Source organism: Parasteatoda tepidariorum, chromosome 10 (genome assembly GCF_043381705.1).
Source record: "Parasteatoda tepidariorum isolate YZ-2023 chromosome 10, CAS_Ptep_4.0, whole genome shotgun sequence".
NCBI lineage: Eukaryota > Metazoa > Arthropoda > Arachnida > Araneae > Theridiidae > Parasteatoda > Parasteatoda tepidariorum.
This window is the reverse complement of record NC_092213.1, coordinates 2,055,650-2,078,154: the sequence shown is the minus strand read 5'-3', so window position 1 is coordinate 2,078,154 and position 22,505 is coordinate 2,055,650. Positions and strand designations below refer to the sequence as shown.

Genomic DNA, 22,505 nt, shown 5'->3' with positions numbered 1-22,505 from the left:
ATGTATGCATTTGTGTGTGTGTGTATCTGTGTGTGTGTATGTGTGCGTTATGATAAATATTATATTTTTACAAATACTCTGTTGTAACGAGGGGTTTCATAAGCGAGATAGACTGGAGTTTACTGTAAACAAAATGTTTTCTGGATTTTTTTTTATAATATTTAGTTTTGCTGATTAAGGAATCCGAAAAAAATCTGAAAATCTTTATAGATATTAAATATTATTCAAAAATTATCTGCCCTCTGAAGTATTTTCAAGAAAAGCATTAAAGCATAGTAGGAGTACTCCGCGGAAAAAATAAAATTATAAGTATTGTTTTCAAAAATATTATCTAAAGCAACATTAATATATGGAAGAAAAAAAACAGTATTAAAAAACAAAACAAATCTTTGTGTAAGCAGTATTATATATAAATACATTCTGATACTTCTAGCCTGATTACTTCAGTCTTTAGGAGAATAAAATTCTAGAAACAAAATAATCATTTGTAAAGTCTGTAGATCATTAATGCATTGTTAGTATAGTGAATGCTGAAAGCATATATTTTAGAAACGTAAATGTAACGTTTTATTAGATATTTTCATTTTAGTAAATTAAGAAAAAATGTTTCAGTACTTTTTAATATTTTGTAACAATATCGTAAACGCTTTTGTGAGAACAACTGTGGATTCCTAATGATAAAAACTAAAAATTAGTACCTGATGAAAAACACGATTCTGTTCTATTCCTTGGGCAAAACAAAGCGTCTTCAATTTCAGATTTTGGCAAAATGCTTCCAAATTTGGAGCCTTGAGTCTTTAGTCTTCCTGAGAGATATAAGAACAATAAAAATATTTTTTTTACTACATAAACAATACTTAGTTATTTATCAATGTATCACAGTGACGTTGCTGGATGGCGATAATAAGGGGAAAAATAAAAAGTGGTAGTTTATATGTAGGTATGGCTAATTTAACAGACGTTAGTTTGTTTTTAGCCTTATTTTGCAAGTTAAGAAAAAGCCATTATTCCTATGGAGAGAAACTCTCGGCATTTAAATGTACACCAAATGGATGCCAACATCGCCAACTTTGGAAACGATGTTGTACAGCCTTCTTTTTGCTTGCTTTCTTAAATCTAAACTTATTGAATAATCAAAATTTACAGAATAATCAATCAACAAGGGATAAGAATTAATAAAAATGATATCTAAAAATGCATTTCTGTTTGCATTCATTTTCAGTGGTCCAATCAAATCCAATGTTATCTCAATGTCATATAGTTGTTCCTTTTTCAAAAAGAATGTTCTCCTTATTTATAAAAATATGTCACCAAGTTTAGGATTTCAATAAGACTTCGAAATTATAACCTAATTTTAATAATTCTGTTAAATATATCGTAAATGATAGCACGAGTTATATTTCTGTGTGACGTGTTAAACTTTTAAAATCTTTTATATTGTTTTAAAAACATATTTGCATAATTTGATAACGAAATAAAACGGAACTATATGCTGCCGAACTATATTAAGTGAACTATATTAAATCCTATACCGCAAATGGTATTCTCTTAACTTTTAACGGCTGTTAATCGTAGATTTGAGACTTCACTTGATTCGTCTAAACTTGCTTCACCCAAATGCAACTCTTCTTCTAATCCTTACAATGAGATTGCAACTTTACTCTCTACGATTACAATTGCATTTTTTCCGTTTTGGTTTTAAAGTCGTTTTCACGCCTGTTAACAAAAGAGCCCCTTCTCATTACTACTGAAAATCATTCAATGCAATTTCGGTTGCTTAGATCAAGCGCTTTAAAATTTAGATTAACGGAGTACAGTCAGTACCTCCGGTATCAAGAAACCTATAAACATCAATTGCAGCGCATTGTTGGAACTTTGGCTATTCATTTAATTTCAATACCGTCAGAATTCTCTCCATTCCTGTATCATAGATTTATCTTGTTGCTTTATAGTCTTGTTTCATTCACTTGAATTTTCCATAAAACAGGACTTTGAGACTCGACAGATTTAACGTGCATCAGTCACCATTTACTAGACTTCGGCCGGCAGAGATCGAACCCACGAGCACTTGGACATGGACCCAGTGCTTTACCAACCAGGCTATCCCTCCCCCCCCCAACAATAATGGAAGAGATATTTTCAGTTTTTGACATTTTCTTAAATTTCTCAAGAAATACTTAAAAGATTATTTTGTACCTTTAGAGATGTTTAGTTCATGCGATTTTTCATACTTAGCAATAAATTTTAAAGCTTTCAGAGGTTTGGGAGGCGTACAATAAATTACGGAAGAAAACAAGCATTTTTAAACACCCTATGTCAGAAACCTCGTAACTTGTATCGATTTAGTTGTTATTTTTAATAAACCTAGTTTCGTAAACCTAGAGTAAATATTTGTGGAGATACAAACATTTTTACAAAAAAAATTATTTTTTACACTTTACGTTTTTTCCTTATAACTGTATAGATACTCAATGGAATAAAAAAAATTTTTTGGAGCAATCAAAAATTAATAACATAAATTTCGATTTAAAATACTCAAAGAAATTATTGTAAACTGCACAAGTTATGAGTACTTAACCTAGTTCTTTTATACTGCACACGTACTGTAAAAATAAGTTTTTTCATAATTTTGTAATGAATCGTATTTGGCAATCAATGAAAATTCTTTTTTTCTGAATATCTTAACAATTTAAAAAGCTTCAGGCAGTTTTTGTTATTTTCAAAAGAAAGCTTAAAACGATCAGAGGTTTCTCAGAAATGTTATTTTGTATCATAAGACAAAACTTAATAACAAGTGATAATAGTGATACAGTTATATACAATAATCGTCCGGAAACTAAACTTTGATGGTATAGAGAAAGAAAACATGCAAAAGAAAACATACATGCCGGTCTCATTTTTTAATAAATCCTGTTTAATAGTACAAGATGAAATTTGTACATAACCGCTTATCGTTTTGAGCTTTCTTTTAAAAACTACTAAGAAAATTGTTTGAAACTTTTTAAATATTTAAGATATTCAAATAAAGTTTTTATTATTAGTTGCCAAATACGATTCCCTACAAAATAATGAAAAAAAAATAAATAATTTTTTTCTGCGCTTGAGCAGTATTCTAACCTAGCTAAGATATGGACATTTTTATAAAAAAGCGAATTTTCCTGTCACACGTTTTTCTGCTTTAACTTTGAGAATATTCAACAAAATTAAACAAAGCTTTCGGAACATTGTAAAATTGATTACAACATTACTCCTTTAAAATTTGAGAAAAATTCGTTACAAAATGCACAAGATGTGAGTCGTTTAAGTAGTTCATACTGCGCATGCGCGGAAAAAATTTAAAATCTTTTTTTTTTTTCCTTCCTAATTTTGTAGTAAATAGTATTTGGCAGCTAATAAAGAAAATCTGATTTGAATACTTAAAAACTTTCAAGCAATTTTCTAAGTAGTGCTTTTACTCTTTAAAAAAAAGCTTGAAATGATGAGGAATTTTATACAAATTTAATTTTGCACTACTGTGCAAGATTTATTAAAAATGGCACCAGCATTGTTGGGGATCATGCCTCATACAGGTATTTTTTCTTAGGCATGTTTTATTTCCTCATACCGTCAAACTTTGTTGTCCGGACCGTTGTTAAAAGGGCATTTATTATCTTTGTTGATAAATCTTGTTTAATAATACAAAATAAAATTTGTGAAAAAAACCCTTATTTTCAGCTTTCCCAATAATAGAACTTCTTGAAATCTCAAGCCTGTTCGAACACCGTCTGGTAAACAAAATATATGCGGAACGATTACGAAGGAGCAAACTTTAGGTTTTCCAACTGGGTTCAAACCACAATTTTCGAAACAATTTCTAACTTTCCCCCTGTTATTTCCGTACTGAACCTTTATTTACACGACAATTGAACTAAAAGATACAAACCTAAGTTATTTTTTCCTCGAACAGCCTTCTCCTTCTCTTTAGTGCTGCCGTACATGATAGAGAGGTCAAGAAAGGACGTTATTTTATTCATCTGAATTCGTTTATCTGTAATAAAGAAATTAAAATCTGTTAATGGAACAGAGACAGGGGAAAGGTAAAAACTAAGGAATGAAGGACAGGTGCTTCAATTATGGGTGATCTCTTCGTAAAAATATAGTGTGTCTCAGTTAAATGTTTCGGTAAAGTACACCTTGAGGACTCGAAACCATCTAGCGATGCAGGGTTGGGAAGAGGAGATCTATCATAAGGAACGAAGACTGTATTCGTTAAGTGAGTATTCGTTTTAATGTGCAGAAACAAAAGAAACATGGGTCAGAGAAAGTGTTCCTTCTACGGCAATGCAGACCTCACAATAAATTTCGAATATCTTGGAATAATCCTTGTCCGAGAGCGAAATTATAATTCTCTGAAGAACGCCATTGACCGCTCCTGGAAAATATTTCCAACCTTGCATTGCTGTTCTTTCGAATCGTCAGGTGGCACTCTCGAAGCTAAAATTATTTCAAATGCTAGGATAACTAAGGTTAGTTCTGAAGCTATTAAGAGACCCTGTCCACTGAAGTCTATCACGGGCATTGGTGGGTGTTTTCTCAATTATGATATTTCAGTTGCAGCTTAGTCATAAACCTGGTGTCAATGTATATTAAAGTGACTACCATATGTATTGTATCACTTACTACACAGTTGAAAGTTAACGTTGTACCTGAGCTAAATTAGAGATAGGGTCAAGGTTTTTAACCTTAATCTTGAAACTCTGGCCTAGCCAAAAGGCACGTTTCTTACCTCACCGATTGAAATAAAAAGTAATTTATATTTCAGCATTTTTTGCTTACTGCCGCCACAGAGGAAGCAAAGTATTTTCGCTTCAACATTTTCCCCAAAATTACAGCACTTTAAAAAAATGTAAGTCAAATATTTTATTAATTCCCGTGGAATGTTACTCTTGACTTGAAAACTGAATTTTAATATATAACAATGTCTTCCAAAAGTGGATTCAATTTTCTTAAATAGTTTTTACTAATTTCTTCTTAAAAATCAAAATTAGAATTGTATTATCGCATCTAATTATACAGTTTGAAAAATAAGGACCATTTTGTATAACTTTTGATCTAGTAATCGGATCTTCACGTTCCAGTACACATTCTTAATGATTTGAGGAGAAGATCTCAAATAGGCTAATTAATTACTGCAGACGATATTTAAGTCATAAAATCGGATGCAAAAAAGCACTTTCTCTGAATAAATATACCCTCTTTTTCGATGGATTTGGATTATTGACCCTTAAAATATAGGGGTAGCCGCAGTCTAGAAAATGAGGTTCCCATTTTGTATTATAAAGTATCAATTTTCTTGCATCATTTTAAAGAATGTAATTTTACTAGACAAAATGTAAAATATGAGCGAAATCGGGCAGATAGCTCTTAAAAAATCAAATTTTTAAAAATACCACCAAATTCATTCAAATTTTCAATTTTGTCATTTAAAATTTAAAGTTACATAGACAGGGTGATTTTGGGTCAAATTCAGTATTTTAATTAATGGCTAGAATTTATTTGAAAGCATATTTGTACAAAACTTATACAGGTAATAACTTTTTTTTTCTCAAACTATTTTTCAATAACCAAAAGAAAAGAAAAGAAAATTTATAAGTAACCTACTGAAACCACATGTAGGGTAGGGTGCTGTTCTAAGAATCGGAAGACAGGTTTTATTGTACTGACTATAAAAGGGATCGTTTTCGCTGTAAGAAATCGTGGCGCAAATTGAAGGATTCTCATTTGGAGTACAGCAGTCAGTAATAGTTCTAATATCTGAAAAAAAAAATAAAGTCATGTTAAAATCAACTTGGTAGTTGCACTTCAAGAAGACCGACCTATGACGTCGGCGTCAGCTCATAAGCAAAATGGCGGTGTTAAAAGAGTTGAGAAAAGTTTCTCCACATGAGTTAATTATGGTGAAATTAATTAAATACAACGCCGTATCACACATTCAAATGTATTGAAGTTTAATTCTTTCTCGTCTACATCTGTTATTTAACTTAGATTTATATATTTTATTGTAACTGCGGCATGCTTTTGTTTTGTGTACCTGGCAACTTCGATACATATTTAGTTCTTTTATATTTTACATGGCTTCGTGCGTGTACTTGTGCCAAGAAATATAGATAATTGAAATCTTTGCAAAATAATTTTTGTGTAAGAATATTGAATGTTTCACGTAAGAGAATTGATACTTGACGGGCTTTCCTTACTCGAAATAGAATAGAAAGAACAGTTGCAACGTAAACAAATGCCACGTTTCAATAACCAATCAGGATCGAGGTAACCACACTACGTCACTTGCAGGCATCGCATTAAGGAGCATTCTCACTGCAAGCGATCCGCATATGCGACCGCACGTAAATGCAATTCGCCTTTCATGTAGTTTCTAAACATTCGTACGCGCGTCTATTTAAGTCGAATTATTAGAGAGCACAAGCCTGAGATAAAATGAAAAACTTTCTACGAGCACAAAATCTTAATTTAAAAATCTTCTACAAGCAATTAAAAATCTCTTGAAAATCGGAAAATTAATTAACTCTTGAAACTGGTTTCAACGTTCTCGTTGCTACCGATTGAGAAATACCTCTTTTTTCAAAAATGTTTCAATTTTTGAAAACTCTATATTGGTTATTACAAATACGAAAAGTCTAATTCAATGACGTAATCACGGGAAAAGTGTGCTTACAGAGATTGATAAGAAAATTTCGCTGTTTTGTGCAAAGCAGTCGAAGAAATTCTCATATCAATCTCTGCAATACTGGCTTGCAGGTTAAGATTCAGAAATTAAATTTTTTTTCTTCCTTTTTTTTAAAAAATAAGTTTTACTAAAAAAAAATTTCCTGCTGCAAAATATTAACTGCGAGGTTAAATAAGGATTTTCGTTTATAATGAGTAAGAATAAAACATTTTCTGCGATGTTGAAAAATAGTGAGTGACTGCAGGACAAAATCGATGCAATTTTGACCATTTTTTAATTGTAATGAGATTTACTAAAAAGTTTTCCGCAATGGTGATGAACTCTCCGGGAATGGCGTTAGTTCGTTCGTGCGTAGTTAGCACTTTCACGTGAGTTTGTTCAGCGCAGTCGCTACAGAACAACCTGTCTGAGTAGTTTTTGTCTGATATATATATTAAAGCCTGTTTATACAACTAAAAGAGGATGTCTATTCAAATTTCGCACTAGGCGCGTAAGTTTGGCACCAATAGCGCATGCCCGTTTACATGCTTCCATTCAAAATTCGATACTGTGGGATTATCTAGTCGACCTGCCAACGCTCGCCAAATCCTCTGCCGCTAACTTTTTCGAAATAAACATTGTAAACACAATAAATTTATCAAACCATAATAATAAACAAATGATAAATAATTAATAATATTGTAGAGATGGTGGTAGTTAATTTACATCGCACTAGAGGTGCACGATGGGCTGCACCCCCCCCCCTTCGGTAGCTCGACGACCTGCACGCGAAGTTGAGCACTTTACGTTTGAACAGTTTAACGAGGACCAATACCGCACACCCTCGGTTCCTACGCAGACTGATCCAAGTGGTCACCCATCCGCACACTGACTGTAGCCAGTGATGCTTGACTTTGGTGATAATATTGTAGAGATAGATATGAGCCTTTTTACAAAGCTAAAAAAAAAAACCAATTCTGTCGTATTCTTCCAGAACAATGGATATTTGGGGGACTGTGCAGAGAGACCAACCAGTGTTTCATCGTAAAGGTAGAGTTGGCAGGTCTACGTGATAATCCCAAAGAGGAATGAGCGATTATCCGTCGGCCATTAAGAAAAAAAAACTAACTATAGTTCATTCACCGGGAGTTGGCACTTGGCTCCACCTCCTCTGACGCAGAGTTCATTTCAGAGAGGGAATAAGAGGAGAAACATCTCCGCACTTCAAATTGAGACAATCCTTAATGCGCGCCAAATACAAACAGTGAATTCTTTTTCAGTCACTTACTTCGCTTTATCATCTGCTATTGTACCTTTCGTTTTTCTAGCTAATTAAATATATTTTAAATTTAAAACATACTGTTTTCCTTCCAAAATATCTCAAAAAGAACTAATTATTCTCTCACAAGAGAGAAATATCATGAAAAATGATGCAAAATATCATCAAATTTATGAAATATTTAATGTTAAAAAAATGCATATGAAGTTTGCGAAATAAATATTTTTGCCATACAAGCGCCAAATAGTAACCTTGTTCACAATTGCTCAGAACCTTCTCCCAAAAATAGCGAAATAGTATCGTTGCATACCACGTAATGAAGGCGGACCCAAGTTCCACCTCCTGGTGAACGAGCTATAGCGTAGTCAAGGTCACATGATGTCACGGTTATTGGCACAGAAGCTACTTTTTGGCGATAATATCGGGTTTGGCGAAAATGGTCGACGGTATAATCCCAAAGTGCCTCATTCCTCTTTGGGATTATCCATTCGACCTGCCAACGCTCGACAAATCCTTTGGCGCTAGTTTTTAGGTTTGGCGAAAATGGTCGGCAGAGAATCCCAAAGTACCCAAAATTCAGGTGGTTACTCAAGTTATTAATGTACCAATATTTCCCCATTTGAAATGGTCTTTAAATTTGAATCCTTAAATTTATATTTATCTTTAAGATAGCGATTATCTTTTTTGCTAACTGTAACTGACTTAAGGTAATCTCTGATCCTCCAGTGGTTTACCCTGCACTCGATCTCGTCGTAGAAAGTGATATTCTTTCTGTAAGCATTTCTTAAGCTTCCTTTTCGTGTGCTTCTCTTCGCTGCGCTCCTCAGATTTATAGGATTGTAAAGGAATCAACAATTGTAACTTAAAGACAAAAGGTAATTTGAATTAGATTAAATTCATGATTTCTAATAAGTACAAAATTTCATAAATTTTTGAGAGACTGCATTTGGAGAAGGAATGTGGGGTACACGGTTCCTGCATTTCGCAAACTTAGCTCCTGAGGTCAAAGCCTAAACACAGTACCTACACTAACTGAAAAATCTGCAATATCTGCTGGGTGCGGAATCAGTAATTTGGGAAATTGAGAAAATTCTGGATCCTATTCTTCGCGGAGAGAGACATTTGTGATTTTTGATTCTTTGAGTGTAGGGTCTATTGCTAGGAGTCCATAAGTGTAGGGTCTATGAAGTGTAGGGTCTATTTCTTCCATTTTAAGTGTATAGGGTCTTCTGCGAGAATAAGAAGGACTTTATTTGACACCTGAACATAATTGCTTATTCATAAAATTTAATGTAATAGCTTTTTAAGATAATGTTTTTTACAAGGTATCCAAGGTCTAGTTAGGGTTAGGGCAAATGAATTTGTTTCTTGTGAAGGACGAGTGGAAACGAAACATTGCAGTTTGCTTGTAACTTGTTTCTTCTGCCCTGACCCTTGTCCCGATAGATGCCCCTTTGTGGGGCAAAGGTAAGGACGTTGTTTTTAACTCCTGAACAGGTTAAAAAAAGGCACTTTTCTTCCTGATAGAACTCAGCTGTCAAAAAGAAGAAGACGGCGGGGGGGATGTTCTAAATATGTTTATAATTATCCTTATTTAACTATCACCAATAAATGTATATTCTTTTAAAGTATCGCCACTCAATTGGAAAGAGAGAGATATAGAAGGCGTTGTTACGGAATGGAAATGATTTTTTTCTGGAAAAAACCCCCACAATAATAGATGGTTGACTGAATATAAACAATAGCAAGCATCCCAGAACCGGAAGAAATTTAGAAAATCCCTCGGCGATGCGTGAAGTCTTCTAATATTCTGGGAAGTTTTATTATTGTTTAAATTTACGCGCTCACCATTCCGTAATTTATAAATTCTGATAGGGTCGTGAGACTAAACAGATAAAACAAATAAGCTTAAAACAAATTAAACAAAATTAATATCGCAGCAAAAAAAAATGCAAGGTTTGCCACGTTTTGAGTGTTATCCCTTATTTGGCTATATTTATGTAAAATAGCACCGTTTGTTATTTTTGTGGGTAGCATCATAGCAAGCTTGCGGATTGTCTTCCGAATTCATTTGTTGCTCCCTTCTTTGAAAGTTAGATTGAAAGAACGCGTTATATTGAAAACACTACAAGTATAATAATAATATTGGATGGTACAATTTTCCAAGCTTAGGGGTAAAAATCAGTCGGAAGTAGTAACCCGTAAGTCTTACGACTCATTTTAACCACTGGCGCGTTTGTTACTTAGCTTTACACCATTCTGTAATCCTAATTTTTTTTAAAAGTTCATTTTGCCTGTTTTTATAATTTATCCGAATATCGTGTTGAGAATGTTTTACTGGTTACTGTAGAGGGTGTGGGTCAGCCGTTGTAGAAACGAAATTTACTCAGATACAATCATGCTACTGAAATATCCTGTTTCTCAGGAAATGAAGACAACTTTCCACGATTTCGAACGGAAATGCTTTTATTTATGAATCAGTAGATGTCCACTCGGATCTTTGGGCTTGGTGAAATTACATCTGCGATTTTCTACGCATCCAGCCAATTACCTTCGCCTCCCGCTTTATCGTAAAATGCAATGGGTTACTTATATATTTTCTTTAATGAACTATAGAAAGTTAGGATTTAGGGTTCTTGATTTAACTGTCTAACGAAAGTGGTGAAAGAAGTCTGGAAATAATAAATTCTTCTAAGAACAAGCGGGGGAATCAACAAAAAAAAACAGCAAGTGAAGTAGATCGAACTACTGGGAATTGGCGATCGAAATGGGCTCGTACAGCAGAACTCTCTACCCATGGCAACACTTCATATACTATCACCATTAGCGTGTAGAGAGTCATAGGAAAAGTAAGTACGTCAGTTTCGCTCTTTAATTTTAAATGGATTAAAAACTTATAAATTGGGAAACTATTTGGAACTGAAAGCTATAATGGATATAATTCTATATGAAAGTGTGGCGGAAATTAAAAAAAAATTTTTTTTTTAACAATGTAATAGGAAAAATACTAAGAAAAGGGAAAATATCATAGTACATTTCTATGCAACTGTGAAAAGGAGGAGAGGGGAGGAGGAAGACATGAAACAAATAATGTTCTCCTCAGATGGCGTATTCGAGCTTTGCGATCGCGAATACTTTTTTTAGAATAAATAGCTCATAAAACTTTTCTCGGTATAAAATTTTAAATATAATAATTTGAAATTGCAAACGGTTTACTAATTTTTCTTCAGTACGCAAAAATTACTGTCATCTATCGCAGCGTTCAGTGCCCCCCCCCCAAGCTCTTGGGCACATTCTTGGACAAATTCTCAATTCTTCCCCAAACTATTCGTTTTATCTAGTAGAAAANTTTTCCCCCCCCCCCCAAGCTTTAAGTGGGCGCATCGTGCGCCCACCTTCCCCCCTGATGGGGGCCCCTGGCAGCGTCCCTTCTTCAATTGGGGAAACCGAGAAGGCTTTTGAGTGGATGAAAAACCTATGGGTGCACACAACTTTGTGATTACATCACAATATCTATCGTTACTCACTCTTATTTATAATTGTTTGTTTTCTGTAATCCTCTTAGAAAAAAGTAGAAGAGGAAATATTTTTTCCTTCCGAAAAATCAATTTTCGAAGTCATTTTTAATCAATTTGTACATAGGTTCTGATGAAATATTTCAAACAAAACATGCAATTTGAATTCCTTGAGCTTGAAACTTTCAATGGTGAAACAGTTAGAAATAGGGAGGTGATGGAAACAATTCAATGGGCATACCTGTATAAGACTTCATTTATTATAGTTATTTCAATTACTCCCTTTTTCCCCCAAAAAATTTTTGATGACCTTTCTCCCCCTTTTGAGTTACATTAAAGACTTTTAAAAATATTTCAGTTGAGAGATACTTACCAGCACCTATTCCTGGTATTAGCGTAATATCGTGAACAATGGACTGTCCATAATATGTAAAAAACGCCGATACTAGTTGCGAAGGATTACTTGTATTTTTTAATTCTAAACTTATGCTGCGATACGCCGGAAGATCCTCTCCAGTCACAGATTTGCGAAATCCACTTATACCTGCAATGAAGAAATAGCTGAAATCAATTCTTGATCCCGCACTCTTTGTACTGGCTGCTGGTTATCACTTTAAATGACAAGAAATTGATTTTGACTTTCAGACATTTTAGTGAATCATGAATCGCTGATCTAATGAATCAACGATTCGTTAAATAAAGATAAAAAAGTGAATCAAACACTCAGACAACGAATATAGGTGTATCAATCATCCTATCTGCAAGGAGTGAGGTAAATCAATAAATCAGCGAATCAATAAATCAACAACTGTACAAGTCAATGAGTTAATGTTGCAGCAAAGTAGTAAAGAAGAGAATAAGAAGTTCGAAGAATCAATGATTCGTTTTTCATTGATTTGCTCATTCACTGATTTAATTATTTGCGGTTCCGATGATTTTTTAATTGTACATTAAAGTACTTTTATTTAATGTTAAAAAGCAACAACTCCTTTATGAAAAACCTACCTAAAATAGACACCTATCTATTCTCTCATTTACTGATTCATTGGTTCGTTGATTCGCTGATTTGATCTATTATTGATTCACTAAGTATAGAAATGTACAGTTTGCTGTGTTTTGATTTAAAAAAATCAGGTTTTCTCACCGGGTTCCACAATTAGTTGCAACGTTCATCAACAGGTGGCGCTGCTGATTAGAAAAACTACTAAAATTTAACAGGTAATAACTGTGTAAATATGTATGATTAACTATGTAAATATTTCATTTGAAATGGTTTGACACGCAGCAAGAAAATATTGTTATCGATTTTTACAGCCATCTGTTGACAAGTATTTTAATTAAATGAGAATTCATTCTTTGATTTCCTGAGCAGTAAGCAGCAAATTGTTTCTCATCTCCTATTTTCTCATTGAAATCCGTTTTGCTTAAATACGAGACAAAGAAGAAACTGTAAAATTAAAAACTAGTTCTGAGCTTGTGATAAGAGATGATTTTTTTTGGTAGTTATCAATGCATTATTTCTTTCTGAAATAGACTGACAGCAACATACTTTTGCCACCACTTTTCATTAATTCGAAATAAATGCAAGACCAGCGTCCCTCGTGAAATGATGTTACTGAGTTAAAATGATTTTTGATAGTGTCGATCCTTTTTGGAACAGTTTTATTATATTAGAGAAACTTTTAACAGTCTGTTATATCGGTGAAAACTTTAACACTTTTTAAATCGGTGAAAACTTTTAACACTCTTTAAACTGGCGAAAACTTTTAATAGTTTGTTATATTGGTAAAAACTTTTAACAGTTTGTTATATTGGTGAAAACTTTTAACAGTTTGTATTATTGGTGAAAATTTTTACCATTATAAGCAGGGGGCATCATCCGGTCATTCTTATAATCACCGCTGCCCCACATTGGATGTTTTAGATTATTACAAATGCCATCAGCTCTTCTGTACAGAGTGCTACTGCTACATGTATGCGCAACATGAGATTTTTCACATTCCCTCACTATTTCCTGAACTTCTGGATCTCGTTGAAGATTTTGTAGTGTTCTGTTTGTTTCGTCATCTGAACCATTGTACCTGTAAAGGAAAATGTCATAAATGGGACCAATTTTAAAATGAAAGGCATAAACAGATCAATTAAACCGATAATATTGCATTGAGCAATATTATCGGTTTAATTGAACATTAGATCCTAAAGTTAATAAAATGAACTCTTACTTTTTTACTTGTTTTGTAAAAAAGTAAACACAGCAATAAATGTGAATTGGTGCTAGATTTTTTTTAAAAAATAGATAAATATTTAATAATTGCATGAATGAAATAGGTCATGATTAATGTTAAATATTTCATAAATCAAGTAAACTGGCACTGGACATTCAATATAAGGGATTTGAAAACGTTTAAATGAATATAAGTTGGACATTAGTTCTAATCCATTGAATATACCAAGGCTACATTTGAAAGGAAACTTTATGCATATGAATACTCAAAGCAATTCTACTAATGGTAGCAACTGAAATGTGAACTGGAGGTTGAAGATAATGCAAAAGCATACAAATAATTAATTCGATAAAATTATTCCAAATTTTGTTTAAATTATTCTCTTTTATTTTGATAAATATTTCTCTGATTTTAAATATTTTTGAGTGTAAAATGAATTGTAGTTTTAGACAGTATATCATTTTATGAATGTGTTCAAAAAAAGAAAAAAAAATACAAAATAAATAAATTTCGCAAATGAAGTAGTTTAGCGAGATAAACTAGGTTAATTTGTAATGAAAAATTTTCTTACTAAAAATCCGTTTACAGCATGATATTAAAAAAGAGACTTCTTGAAAATTTCTATTCATAAAAGATGTTCCGTGAAAACCGTCCTTACTATATACTTTTTTAATCCTAACAAAAATAATGAAATTAAAAACCTTTATCATTGGATGTCTCAAATAATCAATTACAAGATTGATAAACAAAAACATTATCTAAACGTTTAAAATCATTTAATGAAGAAAGATGAATTTCAGTCTCATTCTTTTCTGTAATGATTAGTTATGTTTTCATAGACTTTTCCTCTTCTAAATATTAATTTGTACCTCCTAATGTTTATGATTTTTATGTTTTGATTTTCACATGAACATGAAAATAAGAAAAGGATTCTAAAAATATGTATTAAAAATATTAAAGGGTGGTCATTACGGAATGTTCTATATAAAGCTCAAACATTTTGTATATGATTAAAAAATAAACTTTTATAATCCATTAGTTGATGCCGTGCAGTTGAAAAAACAACGTAAGTGCTTTAAGAAAGATTTCAAGATTTTATCTAGTTTTCTTGCTATTTCAACACTATCATACAAAATATTTCAAACTTTTTATGCACCTGCCTTGATTAATAATATTGTGAAGAAAATAATTGCTAATCTGTTATGCAAAAATAGTTTTAACAAATTAGGAGTTTCGATGATTTTCACCTACCGATTATACCTCTGTGCAGTAATGCAAATTAAAAATCAACGTAACTCACACATACTTCACCTCTTTATAAGTTGCGTGTGAGCTGCAGGTTGTTGCAACGACGTGATATATTTTTTTTTCCATTTCTTTATTTATAAGATTTTTTTTTCAAAACGTTTCTCGTATTTATTTCCATTTTGATTATTCCCTTTGCTTTTTTTTAAATTACATTTTCAAGATATGTATCCGGAAGTTATCAAAAATAAATACATGAAAAGGTAAAACGGAGTTATGGTTAAAGAAATTTCATTCAATTATAATGTTACATATATTTACATAAAGTTACTTCATCAGTGATCAAGCAAGTTTACTGATCAAAGTCACTGATTACTGGTCTAAGTAATTGATCAGTGATCCATTAAATCTTTGGATTTAAATCTAAATTTCCTAAGATGTCTCTCTTTTTTTTGTGTCTCGTGAAAGATGGGAAACTTCTTTGATAAAGACGATTTTAAGAAGTCATCAGTTGCCTTAGAAAGAATTCATCGAAAATTTTAATCCCTCTTTGATACATCAAAATTTTAATTAAGTATGATAAAGGCGATTAAAGTGAATGATCTATCACATTTATTGGTTATTTTTATTAATTATCTATGAAATTTGGTTAGTGTAATAATTTTAAACGCATTTGGCTAGAATCTCTAATACGCAACGTCATTTCCCGTGCAACCAGAAATATCAGTTTCTTGCTTACTTTAGATGCAGTACGCCCTTTATGTATGCTGTTAAATGAATGCTTTCAATTCTTTCCGATTATTTTTACTTTTTTGTTTTTTAAAGCACTTAATCTAAAAATAGCGCATCAGTATAGGATACTTATATCGGGGAGGGGCCCTTAACTTTAAAAAAACATGGCAGGGCAGGGATATAATGAGCACTTTATCTGATTGTTAATAATAGCCACTTTCTATACGCTGATATATTCATTCACCTTTTTTGAAGATATTAAAATTTATGAACTCAAGATTTCAAAAATGATTCCTCTGCAATAGATATGATCATAGGATTGAATTTTTAAAGCTCTTATTTTAAATTTAAACTTTGGTAAAAATCCGTAATCGTCCCTTTTTTTTTTAACTCTACGAGACAGATTTTTTATCTCAGCACAAAGATATAAAAATTATATTTGAGTTGAAGTTTAAATAAAATATTACGTTTGATACGAAGTTTCAATAAATATAATTAATTAGGCAATATGTATACCAGGGCTGTTTTGTTGTGCACACTAATAGGTAACGCGAGCGTTGCAACGAGTGCTTGCGTCGCGTCCTGGCATTCCTTGGGAACAACTGTGGTCAGTTATAGCTGTATAGGTAACCTATACGGTTAGTTCTGTGTCTTAAAAATGTTTAACTTTAACAAATCTCACGGCCCGTATAAGGTAGTGTCAATGATGGGTTTTTAGTCGAAAAAAAACCTGCATTCACCGGCAGATGTGTGAAGTTTACTGACTAAAAATTGTGCTACTCCATGACAATGACTGTCTCCACAGATTAGTATCGAGTTTTACAGGACTCTTTTGGCTGGGAAGTTTTGTACCACCCCTCCATGCAGCCAAGACCTTGCGCTAAGTGATTTTCATATTTTTCGATGTTTTAAACATCATTTTGGTTACAACCAGTACGACGAAGACGTGAAAACGGTCGTGACCTCTTGGTTATCGAAGTAGGCGGCAAGTTATCATGAAGAGGGTATTCTAAATTCAGTTGTAAGGTATAATAAGTGTTTAAGCACACTTGATAACTATTTTAAAAGAGAGAGAGAGAGAGAGAGAGAAGCGTATGTAGAATCAAAGAATAAATTTGCTTCATGAACTTCTTTAAAAAAAAATTTATTTTTATTTTCTAAAGGCCCTTATTAAAAAAATAGCCCTCGTATATATGCCTAATTAATTATTCGCACCAAACTTCATTAGCAACTATTAATAATAACCACATAATGTGATTAATTTGCATAGTTGCAAGCTTGGCGAACAAAGAGCACGTAATTTGCCAAAAAACTTGTTTATTATTAAGATTAGCCGGAGATTATTAATTAACATATTAGCGACATTTATATGAAAAAACGTACGTTTTTCGACGGAACCCATAGTCGAAAAAGATGCTCTGTAATCTTGAGAAATTTTTCACAAAATTCTCTGATAGTATGAAATTATCTAATTTGCAATACATTTAAAAAAATATATATTTCTAAGTAAAACCTAAAATTTTTAAATCAGCATGTGCTCAATTATCGCTACATGTTAATGAAGTGAAGCGAGCGATGAAAAACAACAACGTTACTACAAGTGTTATTCTTTCCTATCGGTCAGTTACTTACAATACATGAATCATCCATTTTTCTACAGATCCAAAAGGTCACCTTGTATAGATAGACTACATTACATAGTTTTTTTTAAAATTGTAATATGGAGTTACGGCATTTTCTGTCTGCGAATTAAAGATTTAGACGGAGTTACGTTGAAACGGAATTTCAAAAAACTGCTAAAAAATAGCTTTCTCAAAAAATATTTTTTGCCATATGTAGCTGTTCATACAAAGATGCATATGAAATACAATATGGCTTTTTTTTCTTCTCATTTACGTTGTATTTTTAATGGCACGTCAGTATCGATGACATTTTTCTCTGCAGTTGCATTTGAGAGATATTTTATTGCCTTATTTTTTTGAATTTTTTTTTCTTTCTTTTTTTGATTCGATGAGAGTGTGTTATACTCACAGATTGTAGCTTTCCGCTATACTCTCTAATCGAAGTTGTAAGTTAGTGTAATTCCTCATTTCTGTTGATACTGTAGCCGCAATATTGGTAAGAAATGAACTCGTGTATCGAACTGGACCGGCTGAAATAAATTATAAAATTTACATTAAAATTTCAGCGTAAATGCTATCTCATAATCTATAACATAGTTTTAAAATAACATTTGATTTGTATTGATAAGGATTATGTTAGGCTATATTTATAGTTTTAAAGCATTCAGAATTTTTCATTTAAAAATTCTTATTGACTAGGCCGCCTAGCTGAGTTCGCCAAACCCCGGAACTGCTTTCATAGCAGTTGTTTTGCAATGAGAGGGATATAGTATTGGGGAATACCCGTGTATGAATGTTGATAAAATAAATGGTATTATTTCATTTCAAGGGATCGTAAGAAACCTATGTACCCATACTACAATACTAGAATGGCGTTAACAAATGTTTGCAGGGTGACCACGGTTTTTAAAAAGTTGTAGAAAAAGTTTTTAAATAAATAAATAAAATGTTTTAACTTAATTCTGCAGACCAAAAATAATTCATAAATTAAATATATGTATTTAAACTGCCCCACAAATTTCTTAATATAAACTAAGAGTAAAATCAAAATTTTTAAAAGGTCAACAACTTCATGAAATATTCGCCACTACTTTCTGTTTTTCTAGTTGATAATGATTGGCCACCTGAAACATTTACAAAATAGTGAGGCCTCAATTACGGATGCCGACCTGGAAGTATGAGCTACCCGCACTATGTAAAATGAGGCCCCGAAAGCCTGGTTGGCAGGGCATTGGACGCACGTTCGGGAGGACGGGAGTTCGAATCCAACCATCCAAAGACTCCCTGTGAAGTAAATGGCGGTCTGTGGATAAATGAACAGATGTATGAATAGGTTTGTCCTTTAAATGGGTGGGACGTATGGGTGTGGCAGAAGTCAAATTCTTGGCCATAGGTGGAGCCTCTGGAAGATAAGAACAATCGCACCCCTTCGCTTCATGGCTTGAGACAACAACAATTATATAAAATAGCAGCGAAAAAACAAATAAAGTAAGCTTAAGTTGTTTAAATTTTGCGACACTTAAAAAAATTCCATTTTGCGAAGAGGAAATAATATATATTTGTTTAAATTTAATGGTGCAAAATGATTGCAAAACATGTTTAGTTAAACAAGAAGGAAATATTAAAACACAAAGTGTACTATCCTTTTGAAGAACATCTTCCACCAAAATCGTGGGAAATAACAATTAAGAGACACTTTTTTTTTAATTAACGCATAACACGAATTATTTTATTATTAACTCTAATCTTCGAAAAACATTACATTACATTATATATNAATCAAAACTTTAATGTTAGTGAATTATTGTTCAGGAAATAAAAGGGTCAAAACTCACATAGTTCTTCCTCACGATGAATTTTGAGTCTCCAACTACTGCAAGTATCTCTCATTTCATACTGCTGAACGGAAGTAGTAAATACAATTGCAATAATAAGCCTGCAAATAACAATATTGAATATAGTTATAAGATCTCTTACCAGCCTTAAAAGTGGCAAAAATAAAAATACAAGCTATAATCATTTTGCACATATGTGACCACCACTATGTGTTATTTTTTTTAAATAAAATATATGCGAGCCGTGGTGGCTCAAGCGATCGAATGCTCACCCACCAATGAGGTGAGCCGGGTTCGAATTCTAGCGATGACTGGTTGATACGAACTTTTCACCCGGCTCACACGGACTACAGTGCTGACGTAAAATATCCACAGTACCAGACGGATCAAAGGTTAGAGTCCCCTGGCCATCAGATTAACCACGGGAGAGTTTCATGGTTTTCGTCACTATGTAACGCAAATATGTGCTAATTCCAACAAAAAGTCCTCCTCGAAGGCAAATTTCTCCCACTACTTGATCCAGGAGTTCCCCTGTCATCTGGATTGGGTTCAAAATGTCAAGGCTAAGGAGTTGAACATTGGTATAGTTCGTTCACCAGGAGTTGGCACTTGGCTCCACCTACTCGGACGCTGAGTTCATTTCAGAGCGGGAGTAAGAGGAGAAACATCTCCGAGCTTGTAAATGAGACAATCCTTATGAGCGCCAAAGGCAAACAGTAAATTCTTTTGCCGTCACTTACTTCGCTTAATCATCTGCTATTATTCCTTTCGTTACTCTCGCTAATTAAATATATTTTAAAGTTAAAAACTGCTATTATCCCGGCAAAATGTCTCAAAAAGAACGAATTATTCACTCATAAGAGAGAAATATCATCAAATTTATGACATATTTATTTTTAACACGATGCACATAAAGATTGCGAAATAAATATTTTTGTCATACGATCACCAAATAGCGACCTTGTTCAGAATTGTTCACTTCCTTCTCCCAAAAATAGCGAAATAGTATCGTCGGACACCATGAGATGAAGACGGAGCCAAGTGCCAACTCCTGGTGAACGAACTATAATCATAAACTCAAAATAGATCCAGGAGTTCCTCTGTCTTATAGATTGTGTTCAAAATTACAAATCTACGCAGTTGAACATTGGTAGTCGTAGACCCAAAATTGGGTCGGCTGTTAAAAGATGGTTATAAAATAAAATATAAGTGAACAGTGGTGGCTCAGGAGACAGAGTGGCTATCTCTACAGGAGATGAACTGAGTTCGAATTACAGCGATGGCTGGTTAATACGAATTCCGCACCCTGCTCGCACCGACCACAGAGCTGACGTAAAATATCCTGAGTGGTAGACTAGTCATATGCTTGGGAAGGTTTCTGGGTTTTTCGCTCCATATAACTCAAATGCGGCATAGTTCGTTCAAAAAATTCACCCCGAAGGCAAATTTCTCGCAATACTTGATCCAGGAGTTTCCCTGTCTTCTAGATTGGGTTCAAAATGACAAGGCTACGGAGTTGAGCACTGGCCATTGTAAACTCAATATTGGGGCGACTGCTCAACGACGGTTTTAAAATATAAATTTAAAGAAAACATGTATTGATAAAAGTCCAATTGATAAATTCTTATCAGCTTTAGCGTAAATTGACTACCACTATTAAAGTTTTTAAAGGCCCGTGAGAACCGTATCTACAAGACATTGCAAAAAAATATTCCGTCTCTTTAAGAAATGCCCAAAAGTTACACTTTTTAATATTAGATTTCACTCGCTAAATAATGTGACATTTGTTTCGCAAACCATGCTCGGTTCGCAAAGTTAAAGAGGTTCGTGGAAGAAGTGTGACATTTTAATGAATTGGAGTTTCGCTCAATCTTTAGGTATATTTGTGGAGACTCACAAAATTTTTGCTTGTCTATTTATTTTATCTTAATTCTTTTATAAAGAAAGATTTTTATAATATTTGTCCGTAGTATTTGCTGGTTCGTAATGTTTTTCGTAGAATAATTTTTGGTCCAATGCTCGGATCTTCCCGTTCTAGGACTAAATGGTTTGAAAGGGCTACCCCAAATATGCTAATTAATTGGTGCAGACGATATTTGAAGTTACGAAATCAGACACGAAAACGTATTTAATCCGAATAAACATACCTTTTTCTGGACGGATTCGGATTAATAACCCCCAAAATATGAGTCGCAATCGGGAAATAGGGTTCTCATAGTTTAGTCAAGAAAACAATCCGAAGTTTGTACTTCCTGATGTTAATTTTATTTTTTGCGTATTTCGTCATATCTTGAGAACTTTTTAAACGAATTGCACACAATTTTAAAATTCGTTTATCCAATCGTAAATCCATGCAAAATATAAATTTTAGTAAATATTTATAATTTTTTATTTTACTTAGCAACGGTCGAAAAAAACTTAATTAAAAAATTTAAAATTTTTTGCGTAAATTTTAAAATATGTAATTTTGCATGGCAGAATACAAAATTTGAGTGAAATTGGTTGAATAGTTCCTGAGAAATGCAATTTAAAAAAAAAAATTTATATTTAAAGCTTGATTTTGCAGGAACTATTTAACCGATTTCGCTCAAATTTTGTATTTTGCTATGTAAAATTACATATTTTAAAATTACGTAAAAATTTACGTATTTTACAATTTGAACGTTTTACGACTGTTACAAAATAAAATAATTAAAAATAGTAAATATTTATTAAAATTTATTTTTTGCATGGATATACCGTTAGATATACAAATTTTATAATTGTGCGCAATGATTTTTCAATTCGCTTTTAAAGTTCTCGAGATATGGCGAAATACGCAAAAAATAAAATTTACATTAGAAGGTCCAAATTTTGGATTGCTCCGCTGACCGAATTAAGGGGAACATATTCCTCACATTGCGGCTATCGCCTATATTTTTGGAGTCAGAAATCCGAATCCGTGAAAAAAAGGTATGTTTATTCAGAGAAAGTGCGTTTTCGTGTCTGATTCCGTAACTTAAAATATCGTCTGCACCAGGGCTCGAAAAACCACCCGTCCTGGGCGGTCAAAAATTCCCGGCGGACAACGAATTTTTCGAATCCGACGTCCGCGCGGACGTCCATTTTCCCTTTAATGTTCGTGATACATTTTCAATTTTTGTTATCTTACAAGAGTCTAGCGCCTCACTTCTAAAACGACCCTCTAATCTAGAAATACAGCAGCATACTGCGCATGGTGGAATTGATGTTTTCTTTGTCTGGGAGTACTGCTGCGGTTAAAAGGGGCTTTTCAGCAATGAACTTACAAAAAAAAAAAAAAAAAAAAAAAAAAAAAAAAAAAAAAAAAAAAAAAAAAAAAAAAAAAAAAAAA

At 32.9% G+C, this 22,505-nt stretch overlaps 1 protein-coding gene across 1 annotated transcript in view; it reads right to left on the bottom strand.

Moving 5' to 3' along the window:
• LOC107451842 (peroxidase) overlaps positions 1-22,505 on the bottom strand; it is a 49,330-nt gene that overhangs the window by 22,608 nt on the left and 4,217 nt on the right. The window contains exons 2-8 of the mRNA XM_043049793.2: positions 19,154-19,254; positions 17,728-17,848; positions 13,352-13,575; positions 11,868-12,038; positions 5,641-5,793; positions 3,923-4,027; positions 699-806 (exon numbers count right to left, since the gene is read on the bottom strand). Of these exons, the coding sequence (XP_042905727.1) occupies positions 699-806; positions 3,923-4,027; positions 5,641-5,793; positions 11,868-12,038; positions 13,352-13,575; positions 17,728-17,848; positions 19,154-19,254 (983 nt within the window). The remainder of the gene's footprint in view (positions 1-698; positions 807-3,922; positions 4,028-5,640; positions 5,794-11,867; positions 12,039-13,351; positions 13,576-17,727; positions 17,849-19,153; positions 19,255-22,505) is intronic.